The sequence below is a fragment of the Pollachius pollachius genome, assembly GCF_949987615.1.
Source record: "Pollachius pollachius genome assembly, chromosome: 1".
NCBI classification, from domain to species: Eukaryota; Metazoa; Chordata; class Actinopteri; order Gadiformes; family Gadidae; genus Pollachius; species Pollachius pollachius.
The window spans coordinates 26,315,927-26,335,669 of record NC_136934.1 but is presented as its reverse complement, the minus strand read 5'-3'; the positions used below and the strand labels follow the sequence as shown (position 1 = coordinate 26,335,669).

Genomic DNA, 19,743 nt, shown 5'->3' with positions numbered 1-19,743 from the left:
TGTATCACTTTCACAGAAGGCAGTAAGTAAATATTTCAAAAAGACAGCTATTTACCCACTTATTTATTTATCTATCTATTTAAGATCATAGAAAATACATAAAAACTAGCGTTACATACTCCGGTACAGTTGGTGGCGGTATGCACTAAAAAACACAAAACGATGAATGCAACTCAACCAAAAAGAAGAAGAAGAAGAAGTAGACGTCATCATACTGCGATGGAGATAGCCGAGCAACTATTTGTTTCTCATTTTATTAATCTGCAACTACATTTTGTAATTAACTGTGCTTTTACGATCTTATACAAATTTTCTCAGCCCACTCAAAATATAATAATCGTGATTGTGGGATAGGAGAGATGTAGAATAAAGAATAGGAGAACGAGGATAGTTGGATTCTGTCACATATTTTTAGCCACAATGGCATCAGGTATGTTACTTTTAATAGGGTGATTTATCGAACAATTTTTTGTTTTAATTTTAATGTCACTGAATTAAAATCACGATTAGCCCAATAGATGTACGAGGTTATGTCTAGTTTGCATAACGTATAATCTTTTTTCCTTTTAGAAGATGAATTAAATCTTTTAGTCATTGTGATGGACGTGAACCCCATCTGGTGGGGCCAGCAGGCCCAACGGGAGCCAGAGGTACTTTAAATGCTCAATAAAATCATTTGAAGAGGAATCTGATGTGGAAGTATGTCTAAGAGTACTGAAGTCTGAATGTTCCCCATACAGTTCACCCTATCAAAGTGTTTGGATGCGGTCATGGTCATGGGAAACTCCCATATGGCCATGACAACGACCAACAGATTGGCCGTCATTGCAAGTCACTTTCAAGACAGGTTGGCTTTGTTTTCAGCACTTACTGGATATATTAATTAATGGGTCTATTACAATGACCTCTCCTTGTACATTGTGGATGCATTAATGTATACTCAACTTACTGCGCCTGGTACTCATAGATGTATTAATGTATTCTCCACTTACCTCTCCTCTTCATTTTCAGTCACTTTTTGTATCCCTGCAAGAACTGGACAGGAGGCGATGGTGCTTGGGATGGAACTATGGATGAGGCACCTAACTGTGGCGACGGGAAATATGAACTTCTGTCTGTTGCCAATAATGCAGTGGCGGAGGAAATGAAGAGAGTAATGTCAACAAGTCAGTCCAGCTCCAATGAAATGCTATTGCACTCAAACTGTATTCTATCAGCGCTATGCTCTCCATGCATTTCTAACATTAGAATGCATAGGCACTGCACACTGCAGTGCCTTGGGATGGGTTGTGGTTATGTTTAAAATATTTTTTTCATTGCAGCTGAAATGAAGGGCAATTCCACTGACACCTTATTGGCGGGCTCCCTGGCCAAAGCCCTGTGCTGTATCCTTTTGCACTTTCCTTGACTTCCGAGAGAAATGTGAAATATAATCTTCCTTAGACAAGTTGAATAACAATTATATTAAGTTGTCTAAAGTTATTTGTTAACTTGGGTGATCCTCCTTCTGAGGGTGTGTTTTTCATTGTAATATTTATTCTTAACGTTTACATTCAGACATCCACAGGATGACAAAGGAATTAGAAGGTAGACTCAATGGTTCAAGATTCAGGACAAAAGCGTGTCATTTGTAAAAAGATACCAAAAATATGTTAAAGGAAAATCATAACTTTTTTTCAGCTGGCCAAGAGATGAAATCAAGAATATTGGTAAGTTTTAACCACACTGAACTGGGAACTATTTATTTGTAGTATTGATGTTTTTCCTTCTCTGTATTGTCTTGAGGAGTGGAGTACGTTCAGGAGTGGGGATAGAGACAGGTTTAAGAATTCAAAGTACAGCTTCAGCAAGGTGGTGAGAGAAGCCAAACAACAGTACTCTGAGAAACTCCAACACCAGCTCTCAGCTAACGACCCTGGTTCTGTCTGGAAGGGTCTCAGACAGATTACAAACTACAGACCTAAACCCCCCCACTCAGTCAACAAACGGCAACTTGATAATGAACTGAACGTGTTCTACTGTCGCTTTGAAAGACCAAGGGACAGTCCTGACACCATCCCAGGCGACTCCCTCTCCCATCTCACCAACCCCACCACCGCCAGCTCAGCAGAAACCTGGGCCTCTACACCTCACACCTCTGGGTCTCTCCCCTCCTCTACCACAGTGACGACTCTCTGCCTGCATGAGAGGGACGTCAACAAGCTCTTCAAGAGACAGAACCCCTGCAAAGCAGCCGGACCAGATTCTGTCTCTCCATCCACCCTGAAGCACTGCGCCAACCAGCTGTCTCCAGTGTTCACGGAGATCTTCAACACCTCACTGGAGACCTGTCATGTGCCAGCCTGCTTCAAAGTCTCCACCATCACCCCCGTCCCCAAGAAGCCAAGGACGACAGGACTGAATGACTACAGACCCGTTGCACTGACCTCTGTGGTCATGAAGTTGTTTAAGCGGCTTGTACTGTCCCACCTCAAATCCTTCCCCAACCCACTCCTGGACCCACTGCAGTTTGCCTACAGAGCCATCCGGTGTGTAGATGATGCAGTAAACATGGCTCTGCACTACACCCTCCAGCATCTGGACTCCCCAGGAACATATGCCAGAATCCTGTTTGTGGACTTCAGCTCTGCCTTTAATACTATCCTCCCAGCTCTGCTTCAGGACAGGCTCTCCCAGCTCCACCTCGATTCCACCTGCAGGTGGATCACAGACTTCCTGTCCGACAGGAAGCAGAGTGTGAAGCTGGGGAAACATTTATCTGAATCCCAGACCATCAGCACCGGATCCCCCCAAGGCTGTGCTCTTTCCCCTCTGCTCTTCTCCCTGTACACAAACAGCTGCTCCTCCAGTCACCAGACCGTCAAGCTCCTGAAGTTCGCGGATGACACCACGCTCATCGGGCTCATCTTTGGCGGGGATGAGTCCGCCTACAGGTGGGAGATTGACCATCTGGTGACCTGGTGCAGCCAGAACAACCTGGAACTTAACTCTTTAAAAACAGTGGAGATTATTGTGGGTTACAGGAAGAACCCAGCCCCATCCGCCCCCATCATCCTGTGTGGCCCCCCAGTCGACTCTGTGGAGTCCTGCCGCTTCCTGGGCACCATCATCACCCAGGACCTAAAATGGGAGCTGAACATCAGGTGCCTCACCAAAAAAGGCCAGCAGAGGATGTTCTTCCTGTGCCAGCTGAAGAAGTTCAACCTGCCAAAGACTATGATGGTGCACTTCTACACTGCCATCATTGAGTCTATCCTCACCTCATCCATCACTGTCTGGTACACTGCTGCTACGGCTAAGGACAAGAGCAGACTGCAGTGTATCATACGCTCTGCTGAGAAGGTGATTGGCTGGAACCTTCCATCCCTCCAGGACCTACACAGCTCCAGGGCTCTGAGGCGGGCAGGCAGGATTATGGCCGACCCCTCCCATCCTGGTCACAAACTATTTGAAACTCTCCCCTCTGGCAGGAGGCTGCGGTCCATCAGGACCAAAACCTCCCGCCACTTGAGCAGTTTCTTCCCCTCTTCAGTTGGGATCCTTAACAGATCCCGGGACCGCGACCGCCACCCCCACTGACTGACACTGACTTTGGCACTCATATCCATCACCAATTTGTAAATTCTTATACATTTTTAAGTATCTTTTACTTTAGTCTTTATGCTGTTTTATCCTATTTTTAACTAATCACTTATGTGCCTGCTTGTTTATATATTGTGTTATATTGTATATATGATTGTCACTGTTTGTTCATTGTTTATTGTCTTAATGTATGCACCTTATTCACCAAGACAAATTCCTTGTTGGTGTAAAACCCTTCTTGGCAATAAAATCCTTTGTTTCTTTTTTTTTTCTGACTCTACAGGTCATTAAAACGGCTGAGGACTGTGCCCGCCAGTACATGAACTTCATGAACGTTATTTTTGCTGCCCAGAAACAGGTAAATCACTGAAATGGCCCATTGTTCCACTGCTTTTACCAACGTATAGCCATTATACCATACTGTATGTTTTTTTTTTTTTTTTTCAGAATATCCTCATAGATGCCTGTGTGCTTGACTCAGACTCCGGTCTTCTTCAGCAGGCATGTCCTCATACCTCTATTAGGACTTTGCTAAATTGGATTTCCTGGGTTTGCACGTTGTTTTGTTATAACCCCCTAACCCGTTTGTTTCATTAGGCTTGTGACATAACCGGTGGATTATACCTTAAGATACCCCAGAAGATCGCCCTGGCTCAGTACCTCTTGGTGAGTATCTTACATTGTGTCTTACAAGCCAGAGGGATCCAGGTACGATACATGGTTGTTGAATGGGGACGGTTCTATTGTTTGGATAGTGGGTGTTCCTACCTGACTTGGAGCAGCGGCCCCACCTGGTGCTGCCGCCACCGGTCCACGTGGACTACAGAGCCGCCTGCTTCTGCCACCGCAACCTCATCGAGATCGGCTACGTCTGCTCTGTGTGCTTGTCAAGTAAGTATGAGGGGAACTTCCTTGTACAGCTGTGTGTGTGGCGTTATACAGCTGTGTTTGTGGCGTTATACACTGCTTTTGTCTCCTCCCAGTTTTCTGTAACTTCAGCCCCATCTGCACAACTTGCGAGTAAGTACTAGTAATGTTATTTTGTTTTTTACTATACTATTGAAGGTAAGGTTGTTTTCATATTGTAATTTACAAAATAATTTGCTTTGTAGGACTGCTTTCAAAATCCAGTTGCCCCAGATGATGAAGTCAAAGAAGAAAAAACTCAAGCAATCAATGTGATGTTTATTGACTAGTTGTTTACATTTCTTTGTTCTTATTTTGTATTCTTGATTTGATGGGTTCATCTGCACAGTTCACTAGAGGCAGAAAGGCTGGTTATATAAATCAAGTTGTTTTTACCATTTATTTTCCCCTAATTTCCTTTGTCATAAATTTCAAATAAATGTAGCCTTCATTTTGTTGTTTTTTCTTACAGCCGTTCATCTGAACTTGGATAAGCCTCTTACATTTATTGAATAAGTAATTACAATACACACAATTTCTCAATTTACAAAAAACGAAAATGCAGTAGAAATCTCTACTCTTCAAGAGTCCCCCCTAGGGATGGGAACAATATTGCACCTGGGGAAAAACAAAGGCTATTAGGTGTTTTGTGACAGATAATAAATAAAAAAAAGTCATTTTCACAATAACTTATGTTTAGAAATCCTATTAAACTAAAGATTTATCTAATTCGCCCTATCTTCAGTTTATGATCAACTAAGAAATGTTAAATTGTCCCTCTTGGATTTGTCCACTCACCCCAGTAGGCCTCTGCCAGGCCAATTCTGGGGAGTCAGGCTCATATGAGTTGGTTGGTCATCGCGGATTACTGAGACGCGGAGTGGTTTCTGGAAAAAAGACAGTCAGACTCCGTTAAGGACTAAATGAAACCACATACTTCAAAGATGTTCGGGTTTAACTAAATGGTTAAATATATGTGTTGAGTTGACTGGGATGTCCCAATGTTGATATTAATATAATTTGTGGTCGCTTGAAAAGTTTGGCCTGCCCTCTTAGTCGAAACATGACAATGAAGAACTTACAGTACAAATCATTTGTAAAAGTGTGTAGAATGTAAAGAATGAGTGTCCGTTTCTTCTGGTGTTTGAGTGTTTTAGTGACATGTGATCTTGTAAGACAAGGCGTGCAATTAACTTACTCCCTCGCTGTGTTGGACCACCGACGCAATGTTGGCAAGGTTCTGGAAGTTCCCCGCGTTCACCGACCCAAACTCAATGACTTCATCACCAACTCTGATGCCCTATAGGGACAAACGTGCAGATGTAACGCCTTCCAACCCAACAACAGGTTTCCCTCAGAGCTATGTTTAGATGTACTATTACGTTTTTTTTCAGTTCATACATCATATCCACTCTCACGGCACGATTTTCAGAGTTGGCCTTGAAAACTCAGTGCTAATCCCGGTCTGGAACAGGGCAAGCAAGTCCCAAGATAGAATTGGTGCGAGCCCACACAGACAGAGAGAATAAGCCTCCTCACCGCTCTGCAGGCTGGGGAGCCCTGAGTGACCCCGTCCACACGGGCGAATGGGGAGGGCCGAGGGACATCCTGCTCCATGGCCTCTGCCTGCTGCAATTCATCTTGCTCATGCTTGGATTTCTCCCGGGCGTGCAGCTTGTGGAGGGCTTCTTCGATGTCCACCATGATGGCCTTGTGGTCATTTTGCAGACCTGAAGGATTTTGATGATCCTCGGGTGATTACGTTTCAATAGAAAATATATAACCCATGACATATGTAGCCTAATGTTTTCTGGGATAAATACTTATCTGGAAGTCATGTTTTTTAGGAAGACAACCTATATAATTAACATATATAGAACACACAAACATAAACAAGCTTCAAATTAGAAAACGACATTGTGGATAAATCGCATACACCTGTTCAATTCATAAATAGAGGTGAAACTAAAAAAAATATATAATATTGTGCAAATGTTCATTTATTTCGGTAATTCAACTTAAAAAGGTGAAACTAATATATAATATATTCATCACATGCAAAGTGAGATATTTCAAGCCTTTATTTGTTATAATGCTGATGATAATGGCTTACAACTTATGAAAACCCCAAATTCAAAATCTCAGAAAATTAGAATACGGAGATATTGTTCAATAATGTAGGCTCAAAGTGTCAAACGCTAATCAGCTAATTAATCAAAAACACCTGTAAAGTAAAGGGTTCCTGAGCCCTTAAATAGTCCCTCAGTCTGGTTCAGTAGAATTCACAATCATGGGGAAGACTGCTGACCCGCATTGAGGCTGTAATTCATGCAAAATGGCCCCCAACCCTACACTTTTCAGAGGGCCAACATTTCTGTATTTAAAATGATCTTTTTATTGATTTCCTGTAATATTCAAATTTTCTGAGATTTTGAATTTGGGGTATTCATCAGCTGTAAGCCATACTAATCAATTATAACAAATAAAGGCTTGAAATATCTCACTTTACATGCAATGAGTATAATATATTAGTTTAATCTTTTAAGCTTAATTGCTGAAATGCAGTAGTATGCGGTGACCCTAAAAATACCCTAAATAGACCCATAATATATATTATTATATATATATATGCTTCACATCACTCACACCCGTGGTCCATAAATCCCCATGTCCTGTGTGCACACACTAGCTCGAAAAAGTAGACATGGGAAACAAAAAACAGTGTTTCTCTTTGAGCAACAACATAGACATTTTTTCTTTTCTTACCATGCTCGGAAGAAAGTTCGGTTGTTAGTTTTCCCCCTATCCTTCGTTTATTGGATAATGTTTATGTCCGGTCTGTCTGGGCCAAGTTGTTTGATGACTAACTTCTCCTCCAATTTTAATTCTCTTTTAATTCTCTTTTTTTAAAGAAACCACCACTCGTCCTATCTGCACTCGTCCTAACAGTTGTAGAATATGACCATGGGGCAGACTACTTTACGATCATATAGGCGTCTTTTAGCGTGGATTGCAACTCTTATTGCAGCCTGCAGGGTTATGCAATAAACATACGGACGAACACGGTCGCTGAGCTGCCCTGGCCCTACATTGAATGACAGGTTAAACACAACTAGAATCGCCACCATCATCCAAAATTTGATGTCAAAAGACCAAAAATAGTCGGAAAGCCTACAGAAACTATAGATAGTTAATTTGACAATCACATTATTAAAAATAGACTTGTAGCAATGATTTACTGAGGAACAATTTTTTTGGGAGCATGCTTTTGCAAGTAGTTCGCTGCCCCACCTGCCCATTTGGACGGCACGCGCCTGCTGAAATGAATGAACTCGAAAGATTATAATATTTACAGTTTCACCTGTATGTCTTCCAAAGTATAAATACCTTTATACACTTGTGATGAAAGATTTGTGAGAAGCAAACAACGCAGATTGGGTTTATAGGCTACTATATTTACACAAAATTGAATCAATGTAAAACGGAAATTCGTGTGTAGATCAAATCCAAACATTGCTTACATGAGATGTTATGCCTCGCTGCTCGGATCTGGTATAGATTCACATCTGAGCGAGGGAAGCCCTCGGCGTCGACCAGAGAACCTTCTACTCCGACACCCTGCTAGAATGGAGCGAAAAACACATAAATCCAAAACGATAATCAGTCACCATGAGGCTAACACGCCACGCTGGGTCAATAGTTAAGTCCTTAAACTAACTTGCTAACCGTATATTCTTACATCTTCCAACACGTCGTAATAAGCCTTTATTTGCTCCTCGATGTCATCTTTCTTTTTTATGAGGTTTTTAACATCATTGGCAGTTATTGTCATTGTTGCTCCGTTGTTTCCCTCGGTAGTCTTCATGGCTTAACTTAACATTAAGTAATTGTGTTGTAAATGTTAATACTACACATAAAGTGAGACCCGACGGTATGAACACAACAGGGTGACGATGTTACCCTGCGATGCTTCTTCTTCTTCTACTGTCAAATTTAGGCCAAGTAGAATGCCATCAGGCGCATTGCTGCCCACTATAGGTTTGGTCTGTCAATACTAGGGAATGCCATACAAAACAGCAACAACAACAACAAAAAAATCAGAACCTGCTAAACAGTCCCTGTGTGTGTAGGACAACCAAACAAATGGTGTGATCCAGATGCCTCGGACACCAGTGGCCTCTACGAATTAATAATAAGAATGCAAATATGAATTTGCATAGGAAATGTCCTTTCCTATGGAGTAACTCAGAAGTGCTTGGATAAAAGGTGGTTGCGAGAGTTCGTATGGGTTGGTATGGATCACACCGGGGCTGTGTCTCAATTCAGGGGACGCATCCTTCAAAGGGGGCGTTCGAAGGGCGATTGCGTCACTGCGACGCGTCAAGGCTGTCCCATTTCGAAGGCGCCTTCAAATGCGGCCGACAAATGCAGCCTTCTTTTCCCGGATTTGAAGGAGACACCCATAGATATATATAGAACACTAGATACGCCACGCCCCCTCTCAGCCGCGGCACACGGAGCCGCCATCTTGTGTGGGTCTTGAGTAGGTACTCTCTGACTGTCAGACAGCCATAGATATGTGTTCACAGCTCTCATTTCTCCCAAAAGACCACAATGCCAGTTCGTTGTGCTGCTTTCGGGTGTGTACACCGTCGTTCAGTACACACCAGACCAGAGAGAATCACTTTCCACATGTGAAATACATTTTTTAAGTAAATGTTTTAGTCATCATTAGCTAGCTTACATTGTGGAGAACTACGGTGAAAGTGAATCGTTCGCGCTAGTAACACTGTATCGCTGGTTAAATGTCTGCTTACTTTATTATTTACACAATTCAATTTCCCCTGTAACTTAAGTTTGGTAACCTTTATTCCAATTTAACTATGTATGGTTTAGGGGTGTGCACACATACACTCGTACAGTGGTTCAATTTCTTGTTATCTCTTATAACTTATCAGCCAATCACATGGAAGCAATGCATTTAGGCATGTAGACCTGGACAGGACAACTTATTGAAGTTAAATCCGAGCAACAGAATGGGGTTTGAAAGGGGGTTTAAGTGACTTTGAACATGGCGTGGTTCATGGTGCCAGAAGGGCTGGTCTAAGTATTTCAGAAACTGCTGATCTACTGGGATTTTCACTCACAAACATCTCTAGGGTTTACAGGGAATGGTAAGTGCAATTGTTAATTTTTTTTTTTTTCAAAATATTGAAAAAATAAAAGGAAGCAAGACAATAGGTCATATCCCTTTGCAGCGTTTTTGTGTGTGGTCAACTATAACTATGGAATAAGTTAATTGCCTCAATGTTAAGTAGCCCTGTGTTGGGTTAGATATCCTTCCTACTCTACCACTCATGTCTTTTCTATTCATATAAGGAAAACACGAATGGTTAAAATATCTTAAAGAGTTGTATGTTGCTGTTTGTTTCTCTTTAAGGAGGCTGGAATAACAACCCAACTGCTGGACAGTTCCAGGGTATCTTCCGCAAGCTCATATATAGATGTGGTGTCAAGCCTGTGGATTCTGGCAAGGTGAGAGGACAGGATGCCACTGTCACCCTGTCAGTTGAGCACTACACCAGAGTCTCCCTTTCTGCTGCTTAGATGTCCTCTGCAGATGCCGCCACTGCTGAAGAGCTGGTTTCTCCATTCCTGAAAATTTCTGCCCTTGTAGGGGACCACAGCTACCTCCCGACTTGCTTTGGTGGTCTAGTAGACAACGCACTGGTCTACATTGCTGGGTTCGTTGTCCGGTGTATTTTTCGCAGCCTGTCCTGTGATGTGTGCCGTGACAGATGCTGTAGCTGTCCCATTTGACCAGAGCTACCATCTGCTGGAACTTCGGAATAACGGTGGGCTGATGATTCCTTCAAAAGGAACTGTAAAGGTCAGTGAAAACATCCATCAGCTTCTCTGTATACACAGCTAGCATGCTGTCCAACAATGACCAACAGCCCAACCCATCCTCTCATACACATTCACAGCTTTAACATTTTCTAATTCTCTTTTTGAAGGTGGTGAGAGCTGCGGAGAGGGCAATACGTCAACACTCTCCAGGGTAAGCCCTGGAGAGTGAGCCCTGTACCTACTGAGGTCGGCTTAGCTCAGGAGGTAGAGCAGTTGCCTTGTAACCGAAAGGTCGCTACTTCGATCCCCAGCTCCTCCTAGCTGATTGTTGATGTGTCCCTGAGCAAGACACTTAACCCTAACTGCTCCTGACGAGCTGGCTGTCGCCTTGCATGGTTGACTCTGCCGTCGGTGTGTCAATGTGTATATTAACCGATGTAAGTCGCTTTGGATAAAAGCGTCTGCTAAAATGCCCTAATTGAAATTGTAAGCCCCTGATGAGGTTGTTGTAGCCCACTTTGTCAGAGAGGAAATCGGGACAGAGGACGTCTTTGCACTGGGGAGCCATGTCTAATAAAGCCAGTTTGGCATCGACAATCACCTGTCCCTCCTCCTGTCGCTGGTTGTGTCTGTCTTTATGCAAATATGGCTGCGTCATATCGCCAAATTAACCTCGCTTACCTGGCAGAGAGGAAATTCCCCCCAAAAACTCGGAAAAACCATCCTGTTTCAAGGATTTTGAAAACGACAGTAGATATAGTTCTCTCTCTATATACAGTGGGGCAAAAAAGTATTTAGTCAGCCACCAATTGTGCAAGTTCTCCCACTTAAGAAGATGAGAGGCCTGTAATTTTCATCATAGGTATACCTCAGCTATGAGAGACAAAATGAAAAAAAAAAAATCTAGAAAATCACTGTCTGATTTTTAAAGAATTTATTTGCAAATTACGGTAGAAAATAAGTATTTGGTCAATAACAAAAGGTCATCTCAATACTTTGTTACATGCCCTTTGTTGGCAATGACAGAGGTCAAACGTTTTCTGTAAGTCTTTACAAGGTTTTCACACACTGCTGCTGGTATTTTGGCCCATTCCTCCATGCAGATATCCTCTAGAGCAGTGATGTTTTTGGGCCTTCGCTGGGCAACAGACTTTCAACTCCCTCCAAAGATTTTCTATGGGGTTGAGATCTGGAGACTGGCTAGGCCACTCCAGGACCTTGAAATGCTTCTTACGAAGCCACTCCTTCGTTGCCTGGGCGGTGTGTTTGGGGTCATTGTCATGCTGAAAGACCCAGCCACGTTTCATCTTCAGTGCCCTTGCTGATGGAAGGAGGTTTTCACTCAAAATCTCACGATACATGGCCCCATTCATTCTTTCCGTCACACGGATCAGACGTCCTGGTCCCTTGGCAGAAAAACAGCCCCAAAGCATGATGTTTCCACCCCCATGCTTCACTGTAGGTATGGTGTTCTTTGGATGCAACTCAGCATTCTTTCTCCTCCAAACACGACGAGAGTTTTTACCAAAAAGTTCTATTTTGGTTTCATCTGACCATATGACATTGTCCCAATCCTGTTCTGGATCATCCAAATGCTCTCTAGCAAACTTCAAAGGGGCCCGGACATGCACTGGCTTTAGCAGGGGGACACGTCTGGCACTGCAGGATTTGAGTCCCTGGCGGCGTAGTGTGTTAGTGATGGTAGCCTTTGTTACTTTGGTCCCAGCTCTCTGGAGGTCATTCACTAGGTCCCCCCGTGTGGTTCTGGGATTTTTGTTCACCGTTCTTGTGATCATTTTGACCCCACAGTGTGAGATCTTGTGTGGAGCCCCAGATCGAGGGAGATTTTCAGTGGTCTTGTATGTATTCCATTTCCTAATAATTGCTCCCACAGTTGATTTCTTCACACCAAGCTGCTTACCTATTGCAGATTCAGACTTCCCAGCCTGGTGAAATAAATTCTTAACAAATCAGACAATGTGATTTTCTGGATTTTTTTTTCTTCATTTTGTCTCTCATAGCTGAGGTTTACCTATGATGAAAATTACAGGCCTCTCTCATCTTTTTAAGTGGGAGAACTTACACAATTGGTGGCTGACTAAATACTTTTTTGCCCCACTGTATATATATATAGTATTAAATGTATAATTGTAAACATACTGTACCAAACTGTACATAAGGATTGTATAAATCAATAAAAATAATATATAAAATGTAGATATAGTACATCAAATTATAAAAATAGACGTGTATATATATCATATATGTATAGATATATGGATTGTATGAATTATAAAATATATAGTATTTTAAGTTGTATATGTGTGCATTGTAAATAATCAATTATAGTATCATAAATAAAGCAAATTGTATATAGATAGATACAAATATGAGGAACACTGGAAGTTAATTTATTAAATATTTATTATTGTGCTTTTGTTTTTGTTTTATATTTTTCATGTTTAATTTGTATTTGATATGTCTGAAATAAATGTAATCAATAGTTTCAGTTGTATCTCAGTCTGGAGGGTTGCTGGTTCTAGTCCAGTGTGATTCAGTGTTAGAGTGGTTTGAGAGTTATAAGCCATAAAGCTAAACGGATGAGAAGATATATACTTTTTTTTAGAAATGAAATGTTCATCTGAGTCCAGCAGAAACATTTCTGATAGTAGATATAATTAGTGGCAAGTTAAATGTCATGTGTTAAAAAGTGTGTTTTTTGTGTAACAGAGGAAAAAAATCTTGCTACCACTTAGAATCAAACATGGAATATTAACTATCTTTTTTAGTGTCATCCACTGAGCCATCACGGCTCAAATTTGCTACATGTTTGTATGAATTTTCCATATGGTGTAATGCACTAGGCAGCGGGTTGACCCATTCAAGATGGCCGCCGCAGTGTGCCGTCAGCCGACCGGAGCTCAACGTTGCCGTGGCGTATCTAGTGTTCTGTACATATATATGAATACACCGGATGGATCCTTCACGGCCCAACCTATTCCAAGATTCATTGCGCGTTGGATTTTTTCAGAAACGGCATCAGAGAGAGCGGAAGCGGCAGTTGCAGCAAATTACATATTCAATGACAAAACTAAGTAAAAACATTTTTTTATATTAAAATAAAGTTGGGACTATCTTAAATTTGTAACTTTATTGTCAAAGTTCAATTTCATTAACACGAGCCATATAACGTTAAACTAATTAACGTTATATTTTATATAATCATTATATAACAAGACGTTATATAATTATTCATGTTATTCATAACATGAATAACAATCAGAAAACTTTACTCATCCCCGGGGGCAAATTGTTTTGTTCCAGGTGCAAATAGAAATGACAAGCATAGAAGATAAGATTATAAAAAATAGAAAATTATAAATAAAATACAATAAAATTAAAGTAAAAATAAAGTAAGAAGTGGACATCTAAGTGAAAGTGGACATCTCTTAGTGGGTTATATAAAACGGCTCCATATTTCTCCGCCGTCCGGTTTCTATAATATGTCCATGGTTTGAACAAAGGGCGTAGGAACCGGGGGGGACGGAGGGGACGTGTCCCCTCCAATATCGGAGACAGGCGCATTTGTCCCACCTAAAAACTATACCGGATCTGTCAGGTTTCCGATATGTGTCCCCCCCCAATGTTAAACTCATTCCTACGCCCCTGGTTTGAACCGTAGCTGTCAGGGTTGCTAGGTGACAGGAGCGGCGCGTCATCACGCAAGGTAAAGGTTGATAACTAAGATGGATTTAGTGATTATTTTCCGTGATTCAGTTCGCGTCATTCAGTTCGCCAAGAGGAGTCGTTCGCGAATCGTTCGTTCAGTCGAGTTTCCGGTATCGGTGAATCAAATCGTACACGGTTCTCTGAGTCAGTCAGACTCAGCCCCTCCCTCGTTCGTTCGTTCAGTCGAGTTTCCGGTATCGGTGAATCGAATCATGGAATGAACGGTTCTCAGACTCAGCGCCTCCCTCTTGTCATTCTCAAACGTCAACATTACAACTTTAACCAAACGCAGCGGGATGGGGGTGTAGTTGATTATTGGATGTTTAACATATCAGCAAGATAATAGACTTGATTTAGTAATGATAGTGGGGGTCCCGGGTGTTTTAGGCTCTCATAAACAGAACCCTGTGCAGCCCAAGACTAAATCTAGCTGCCAAAATTAACACTGCCTTCAAAACGAGAGCTGGTTAATTGTGAAAAATGCATTAAACTGTTATCAGAAAACGCGGTTATATGCTTATATACCCTATAGTATCTGTTGTATAAAGGCTGGGACGAATTTCAAATGATAAATATGTACACTTAATGTTGAAAGCAGGGGCGTAGGAATGAGTTTAACATTGGGGGGACACATATCGGAAACCTGACAGATCCGTTAATGGTTTGAACAGAAATATGTCATAAATTAACTACACTGAAAAAATTCACAAATATATTTTATTCTACTAAAAAGGTACATTTGTAAATGTAAAGGAAAACACATTTTGAATGGCAGTAATGAACTGATAAATATCAAATCAATTCTTTAATTGCCCAATCATCCAGTTTTTAGAATAAGAAGCGGTGACAAGACGCTGTGTTGCGCTTTCAAAATAAAATAAAATATTTTTCTCCCCCCGATATAATTTTTAGGTTGGACAAAGGCGCCTGTCTCCAATATTGAAGGGGACACGTCCCCTCCGTCCCCCCCAGTTCCTACGCCCTTGGTTGAAAGATACCGTAGCGATTCCCATTGAAACGAATGGCGCGGGGACTAGTCTTCACAATGAGAGCTGGTAGGGTGTAAAAAATGAAGTAAACTGTAATCAGACAACGCGGTTGTATGCTATTGTAATGACCTCGCCGGTGACATAACGATGTCCAGTCATGAGTACTTGAAGGAACTTTAATGTAACAAACCAGGTCACTGAAAACCCGTAACCAACGGCAAAAAGCCACACTAACAACAACCGGTTACCCGGGCAGCCCCCCAACCCGGTCCCTTCAACGTGCAAACCCCCACCCTCCTGTTCTCCCAAGGCCCTCCCCCAGGTGACCTGATGATTCGCCCCCCACACTGATTGACAAGCGGAACATTCCAATGCATGCACACAGAATAATTGGCATAACGGACAACGAAATACAATGCAGCACACAACACACAAACTCTTTAAATGTCCCAGGGTCGCTACACTATAGACCCTAGAGTTTCTGGTATAAAGGCTGGGACGAATTTCAAATGCTAAATATGTACACTTTATGTTGAAAGTGTACCGTCGCAATTCCCATTGAAACGAATTGCGCGGTGACTAGTCTTCACAACGAGAGCTGGTAGGTTGTGAAAAATGTGATATAAAGGCTGGGACGAATTTCGAATTATAAATATGTACAATGTATCCTTTAAATACGTCCATGCAACAGATGGCCAATGTGAATAATAGATTTGTTTTTTACCCATTAAACCGGTTGATTTCTGTCTCTCATTGACTAAATTTCAACGAGAGCGTCCTAGACTCTCGTGAGTTGTGACGTCTCTCAGTCGGTCCCTCCTCAGCACTCACACGGTGAGTGAACGAACTGTCAGCGAATCAGCGACTAGTGGGTCTGGGAGGAGTCGGGTCTGAGAACGAATGAGACAAACGAGAAACCAGTTCGGTTCGTTCGTCTTAAAGATTCTTTCATTCGAACGGATTCGTTCGCGACCGATCCAACTCTAGTGTTAGCGGCTTGTTACGCAAACTCGAAATGCTCCGTAGGGCAGACCGGCATTCTGATTGGATGAGGCCACACAGTACAGTGGCTCTGGTGCCTAATAATGAACAAACTGAATTATCATTTAACCAAATTATCTACATCCTTTCCTTTTAGTCTTTAGCACAGTCAAACAAAATAGCACTGGTAAACATATATGTGCAACTTAAATCAAACAAATAAGGTTAACTCTTATTTAACTTTAACATTGAGGTCTCTTCGTAGCCTACTAGTCACTGTGAGCTTTTAAGTACATCATAACAATACATAACAATATGATAATATATATTACATAACAAAATTATTATTATATAATAAAATTACATAATATCACAATATATCTATATTTTTTCTTTGACAATATTGTAGCGACCCTGGGATGATGACATAATATAACTCACTCATCTCCTTCACTGTTCCAAGTCTGTCATAGCCTTTCGCTGTCTGCATGCGGACCACTTGTCCCTCTGCAAGCGGCCGTAGTGGGTGACTCGGCTTGTCAAAGCAGCGCTTCAGGGTGAGCCTTTTGTTGAGCAGCTGGGCGGTGACTTGCTTGACATTCCTCGTGGTAGGCTCCAGCCGTTTAGAGCTCACTGGAATGGCTGCAAGAGTTTGGCGTGACATAAGACGCTCAGCGGGATAGCCTAATGTTGGGTCATGGGGAATGTTTCTGAGATTCAGGATGTTGAGAAACACATCAGATCTGTCCCTATGCGATTTCTCCATGGGTTGCTTGGCACTGCGGACTGCTCTTTCCGTGAGTCCGTTTGACTAGGGAAACTCTGGGCTGCTTGTGGTATGAGTAAAATCCAATTGCTTAGCAAAATCCCTTAAGTTTTGACTCTTGTATTGTCTAGCATTGTCCATGATGAGGACGTGAGGTGTACCATGTACCGAAAAGTGGTAAAAAACCCAGCCGGAATACGAATCCATGAGAACTTGATACTGTTTGCCATGACAATCAAGAATGTCTGCAGCCACTGTGGACCATGGCAGGTCTGGAACAGGGTGGAGTTTGAGAGGCTCCTTCCGCTGATGTGACTTTGTGCTATTGCACACTGCACATGAGAGCAACTATTCTGTGATGCTCTTGGACATCGTAGGCCAAAAGATCACACCTCTAGCTCTACGCTTGGTTGCCTCAATACCTGGGTGGCCTTTGTGCACAATTTTGATGTACTCCCTGCGCAGCGATTGGGGGATGCTTTATGGCTTTTCATGATGATGCCATCCTCCACTGTCAGCTCATCTCTGTATGGAAAAAAATGGCTAATGGCAGGCCGGAGCTGACTCTCTCTGGTGGGCCATCCGCGTTGAATGATCGTGGTAAGAGTTCGTTACATTTCGTCTTCTGCTGTATGTCCACAGAGTTTCTCCAGGCGGGCTGAGGATATGAAGCTCAAGCTCATGATTTCGTAGCCACCGTTCTCAGCAGAGCTCTGCGGTGCTTGTGAGGTGGGAGCTCTGGAGAGGGTGTCTGCCAGGTAAATGTACTTGCCCTTCTTGTAGATCGGGTCGATTTCGTAACTTTGCAGGCGAAGCAACATCCTCTGGAGACGGGCAGGAGCGGCATGAATGGGCTTTTTCATGATGGTCACTAAGGTCTGGTGGTCGGTTTCTACGATTGTGGGCTTTCCGTAGACATAGTCTTTGAATTTTGTGCAGGCAAACACAACAGCCAGAAGCTCCTTTTCTATTTGAGCGTGTCACATCTCAGTGTCTGTGGGAGCACGCAACGCGAAGTGGCTGGTCTGCTGTTCTGTAAGCATGCTGCTCCTAGTCAATGACATGACGCGTCACAAGTCAGTGTAACCGGGTCACTGACATTGTAATATGCCAGTACTGGTGGGCTGGACAGGCATGACTTGAGGCGCTCGAAAGCTTCTTGATGCTGTTGGAACCAGCACCATGCTGTCTCTTTGCGGGTGAGTTGCATAAGGGGCGCTGCGATTTCGCTGCGATTTGGGATGTACTTGCTAAGGTAGTTGACCATACCCAGGAAGCGTTGTAGTGAGGTCACATCCGTGGGGACTGGCATGTCATTGATCGCCGCAGTTTTAGACGGGTCCGCTTTTAGGCCGTTGCTTGTGAAGATGTGGCCTACGTAAGATACCTGAACCAGGGGAAATTTACACTTGTCAGGGTTTAACCTGAGATTGACCTCCTGTGCCCTTTCGAGCACCTTTCTCAAGTTGCGTCATGTTCAGCCACTCCATGGCCTCCTAGGATGTCATCGACGATGACTGAGCAGGGGTAACCTGCAAACAGTTGTTCCATGAAGCGCTGAAATACTACGCTGGTGGAATTTATGCCAAAGGGCATCCTTAGGAATCTGTAGTGCCCAAATGGAGTGCTGTGGTCAGCAGTGATGATTTCTTGTTGAGACGTATCTGCCAGAAAGAATTATTTGCATCCAGGGCAGAAAACACTGTTGCCCCGGCCATTTGCGCTGCCACCTCTTCGACGCTGCGCATTGGGTGATGGGGTCTTTTCAATGTGGCGTTGAGGTCTTTGGGATTGATGCATAGTCTGATTTCTCGCTTATCTTTCTTATGTGCTGCTACCATGGACGACACCCAGTCGGTTGGTTCTGTGACTGGTGTTATGACACCTATGCTTTGCATGCGTTCAAGTTCAGCTTTAACTCTCTCTTGCATTGCGACAGGGATGCGGTGAGCTGGACGGACCATAGGCTGTATGTTGGGATCCAAGGTCATGGAGTATTTAACAGGAAGTCCTCCTAATTCGTTGCTGAAAAGGTCTTTGTACTGCACGAATATCTGTGAGCCGAAGTCCATGTTGCCCTCCACACTGACCTGGTGGACGTCTGGACTAATTTTCACAACCCCCATTTCAATACATGCACGAAATCCCAGCAGTGGTTGCACTGCTCTGTCCAAAATGAAAAACGGCAATGAGTGGTTCTGCTCCTTAAGCAGCACTGCAGTGTGGCGTAAGCAATAAGGCTAGCTGCTTTCCTCTGCTGTACAAGCTGTTCGCCATTATTAAGTCCTTTGAAAGTGTCAAGTGACATCACATTGCATTTTGCTCCTGTGTCTACTTTCATCTTGGTGGGCCTGCCATTTATGTGCATTGTAACAAATCCCTAATCTTTTTCAATGGCTTTCAGATTCACACAGTCAACATGACTCCAACACCATCCACATAAAACGTTTCATCTTCACATGTTTGTTCCTCCATTTCTAGCTTGTTAACAGCATGTCTGATGGTTTTCTGTCTGGGATGTTGCCTATTTTGGCTGCATGGTTTAGAATTACAGCAACTTTTGTAGTGGTTCAACTTTTGGTAGGTGTGATACTGTCCGAACGCTGGACATTTTTCCGCTTGGCTGCGTGGCTGCCTCCACAATTATTGCACCTCCCGACGGTCTGCGAAGGGGGTTGAGGCTTTGGGCAATGCATTCTACTTGAAACTTACCTAACTGCATTAACACTGGCAGCATTACTTTGTGTTGCTAATGTCTTGCTACTTTCCTCGGTCATCTCGTGTATCCGACAGATAGACATGGCTTTGGTAAGTGTTACCTCAAAGTGTCGATGGTAACGCCACACGCGATGCGATCACAGATCAGCTCGTCCGTCAGGTCTCCAAAATGGCAGCATTTAGTCTTAATCCTTAAGTCACTTGTGAATGATTCGATGCTCT

At 42.9% G+C, this 19,743-nt stretch overlaps 2 protein-coding genes and 1 long non-coding RNA gene across 5 annotated transcripts; 2 read left to right on the top strand and 1 right to left on the bottom strand.

The window, feature by feature from the left end:
* Positions 1-217: 217 nt before the first annotated feature.
* gtf2h3 (general transcription factor IIH, polypeptide 3) lies at positions 218-4,835 on the top strand. 2 transcript variants are annotated; one of them, XM_079732725.1, is made up of 13 exons: positions 218-430; positions 571-650; positions 741-847; positions 1,012-1,166; positions 1,323-1,385; positions 1,558-1,587; positions 1,681-1,709; positions 3,866-3,940; positions 4,030-4,083; positions 4,180-4,248; positions 4,338-4,473; positions 4,566-4,602; positions 4,695-4,835. In XM_079732725.1, the coding sequence occupies exons 1-13, from the start codon at positions 421-423 to the stop codon at positions 4,762-4,764; spliced, it is 915 nt and encodes a 304-aa protein (XP_079588851.1). In that variant the 5' UTR covers positions 218-420; the 3' UTR covers positions 4,765-4,835. The 2 variants fall into 2 exon arrangements, with proteins under 2 accessions (XP_079588851.1, XP_079588850.1); XM_079732724.1 differs by lacking the exons at positions 218-430; positions 571-650; positions 741-847; ... (7 more) ...; positions 4,566-4,602; positions 4,695-4,835 and adding an exon at positions 2,165-3,760 and having other exon boundaries at positions 1,614-1,709.
* psmd9 (proteasome 26S subunit, non-ATPase 9) lies at positions 4,785-8,453 on the bottom strand. Of its 2 annotated transcripts, none has more exons than XM_079732744.1 (6): positions 8,228-8,453; positions 8,010-8,106; positions 6,028-6,218; positions 5,687-5,788; positions 5,287-5,375; positions 4,785-5,106 (listed from the first exon to the last, which is right to left on the bottom strand). In XM_079732744.1, exons 1-6 carry the CDS (start codon positions 8,351-8,353, stop codon positions 5,070-5,072), a joined length of 642 nt encoding a protein of 213 aa, XP_079588870.1. In that variant the 5' UTR covers positions 8,354-8,453; the 3' UTR covers positions 4,785-5,069. The 2 variants fall into 2 exon arrangements, with proteins under 2 accessions (XP_079588870.1, XP_079588869.1); XM_079732743.1 differs by having other exon boundaries at positions 4,789-5,106; positions 8,010-8,109.
* A 494-nt stretch (positions 8,454-8,947) lies between these two features.
* On the top strand, positions 8,948-11,136 carry LOC307088123. The gene is made up of 4 exons (XR_013812545.1): positions 8,948-9,662; positions 9,929-10,023; positions 10,287-10,378; positions 10,506-11,136. It is a non-coding gene; the product is annotated as an uncharacterized lncRNA (long non-coding RNA).
* Positions 11,137-19,743: the final 8,607 nt, after the last annotated feature.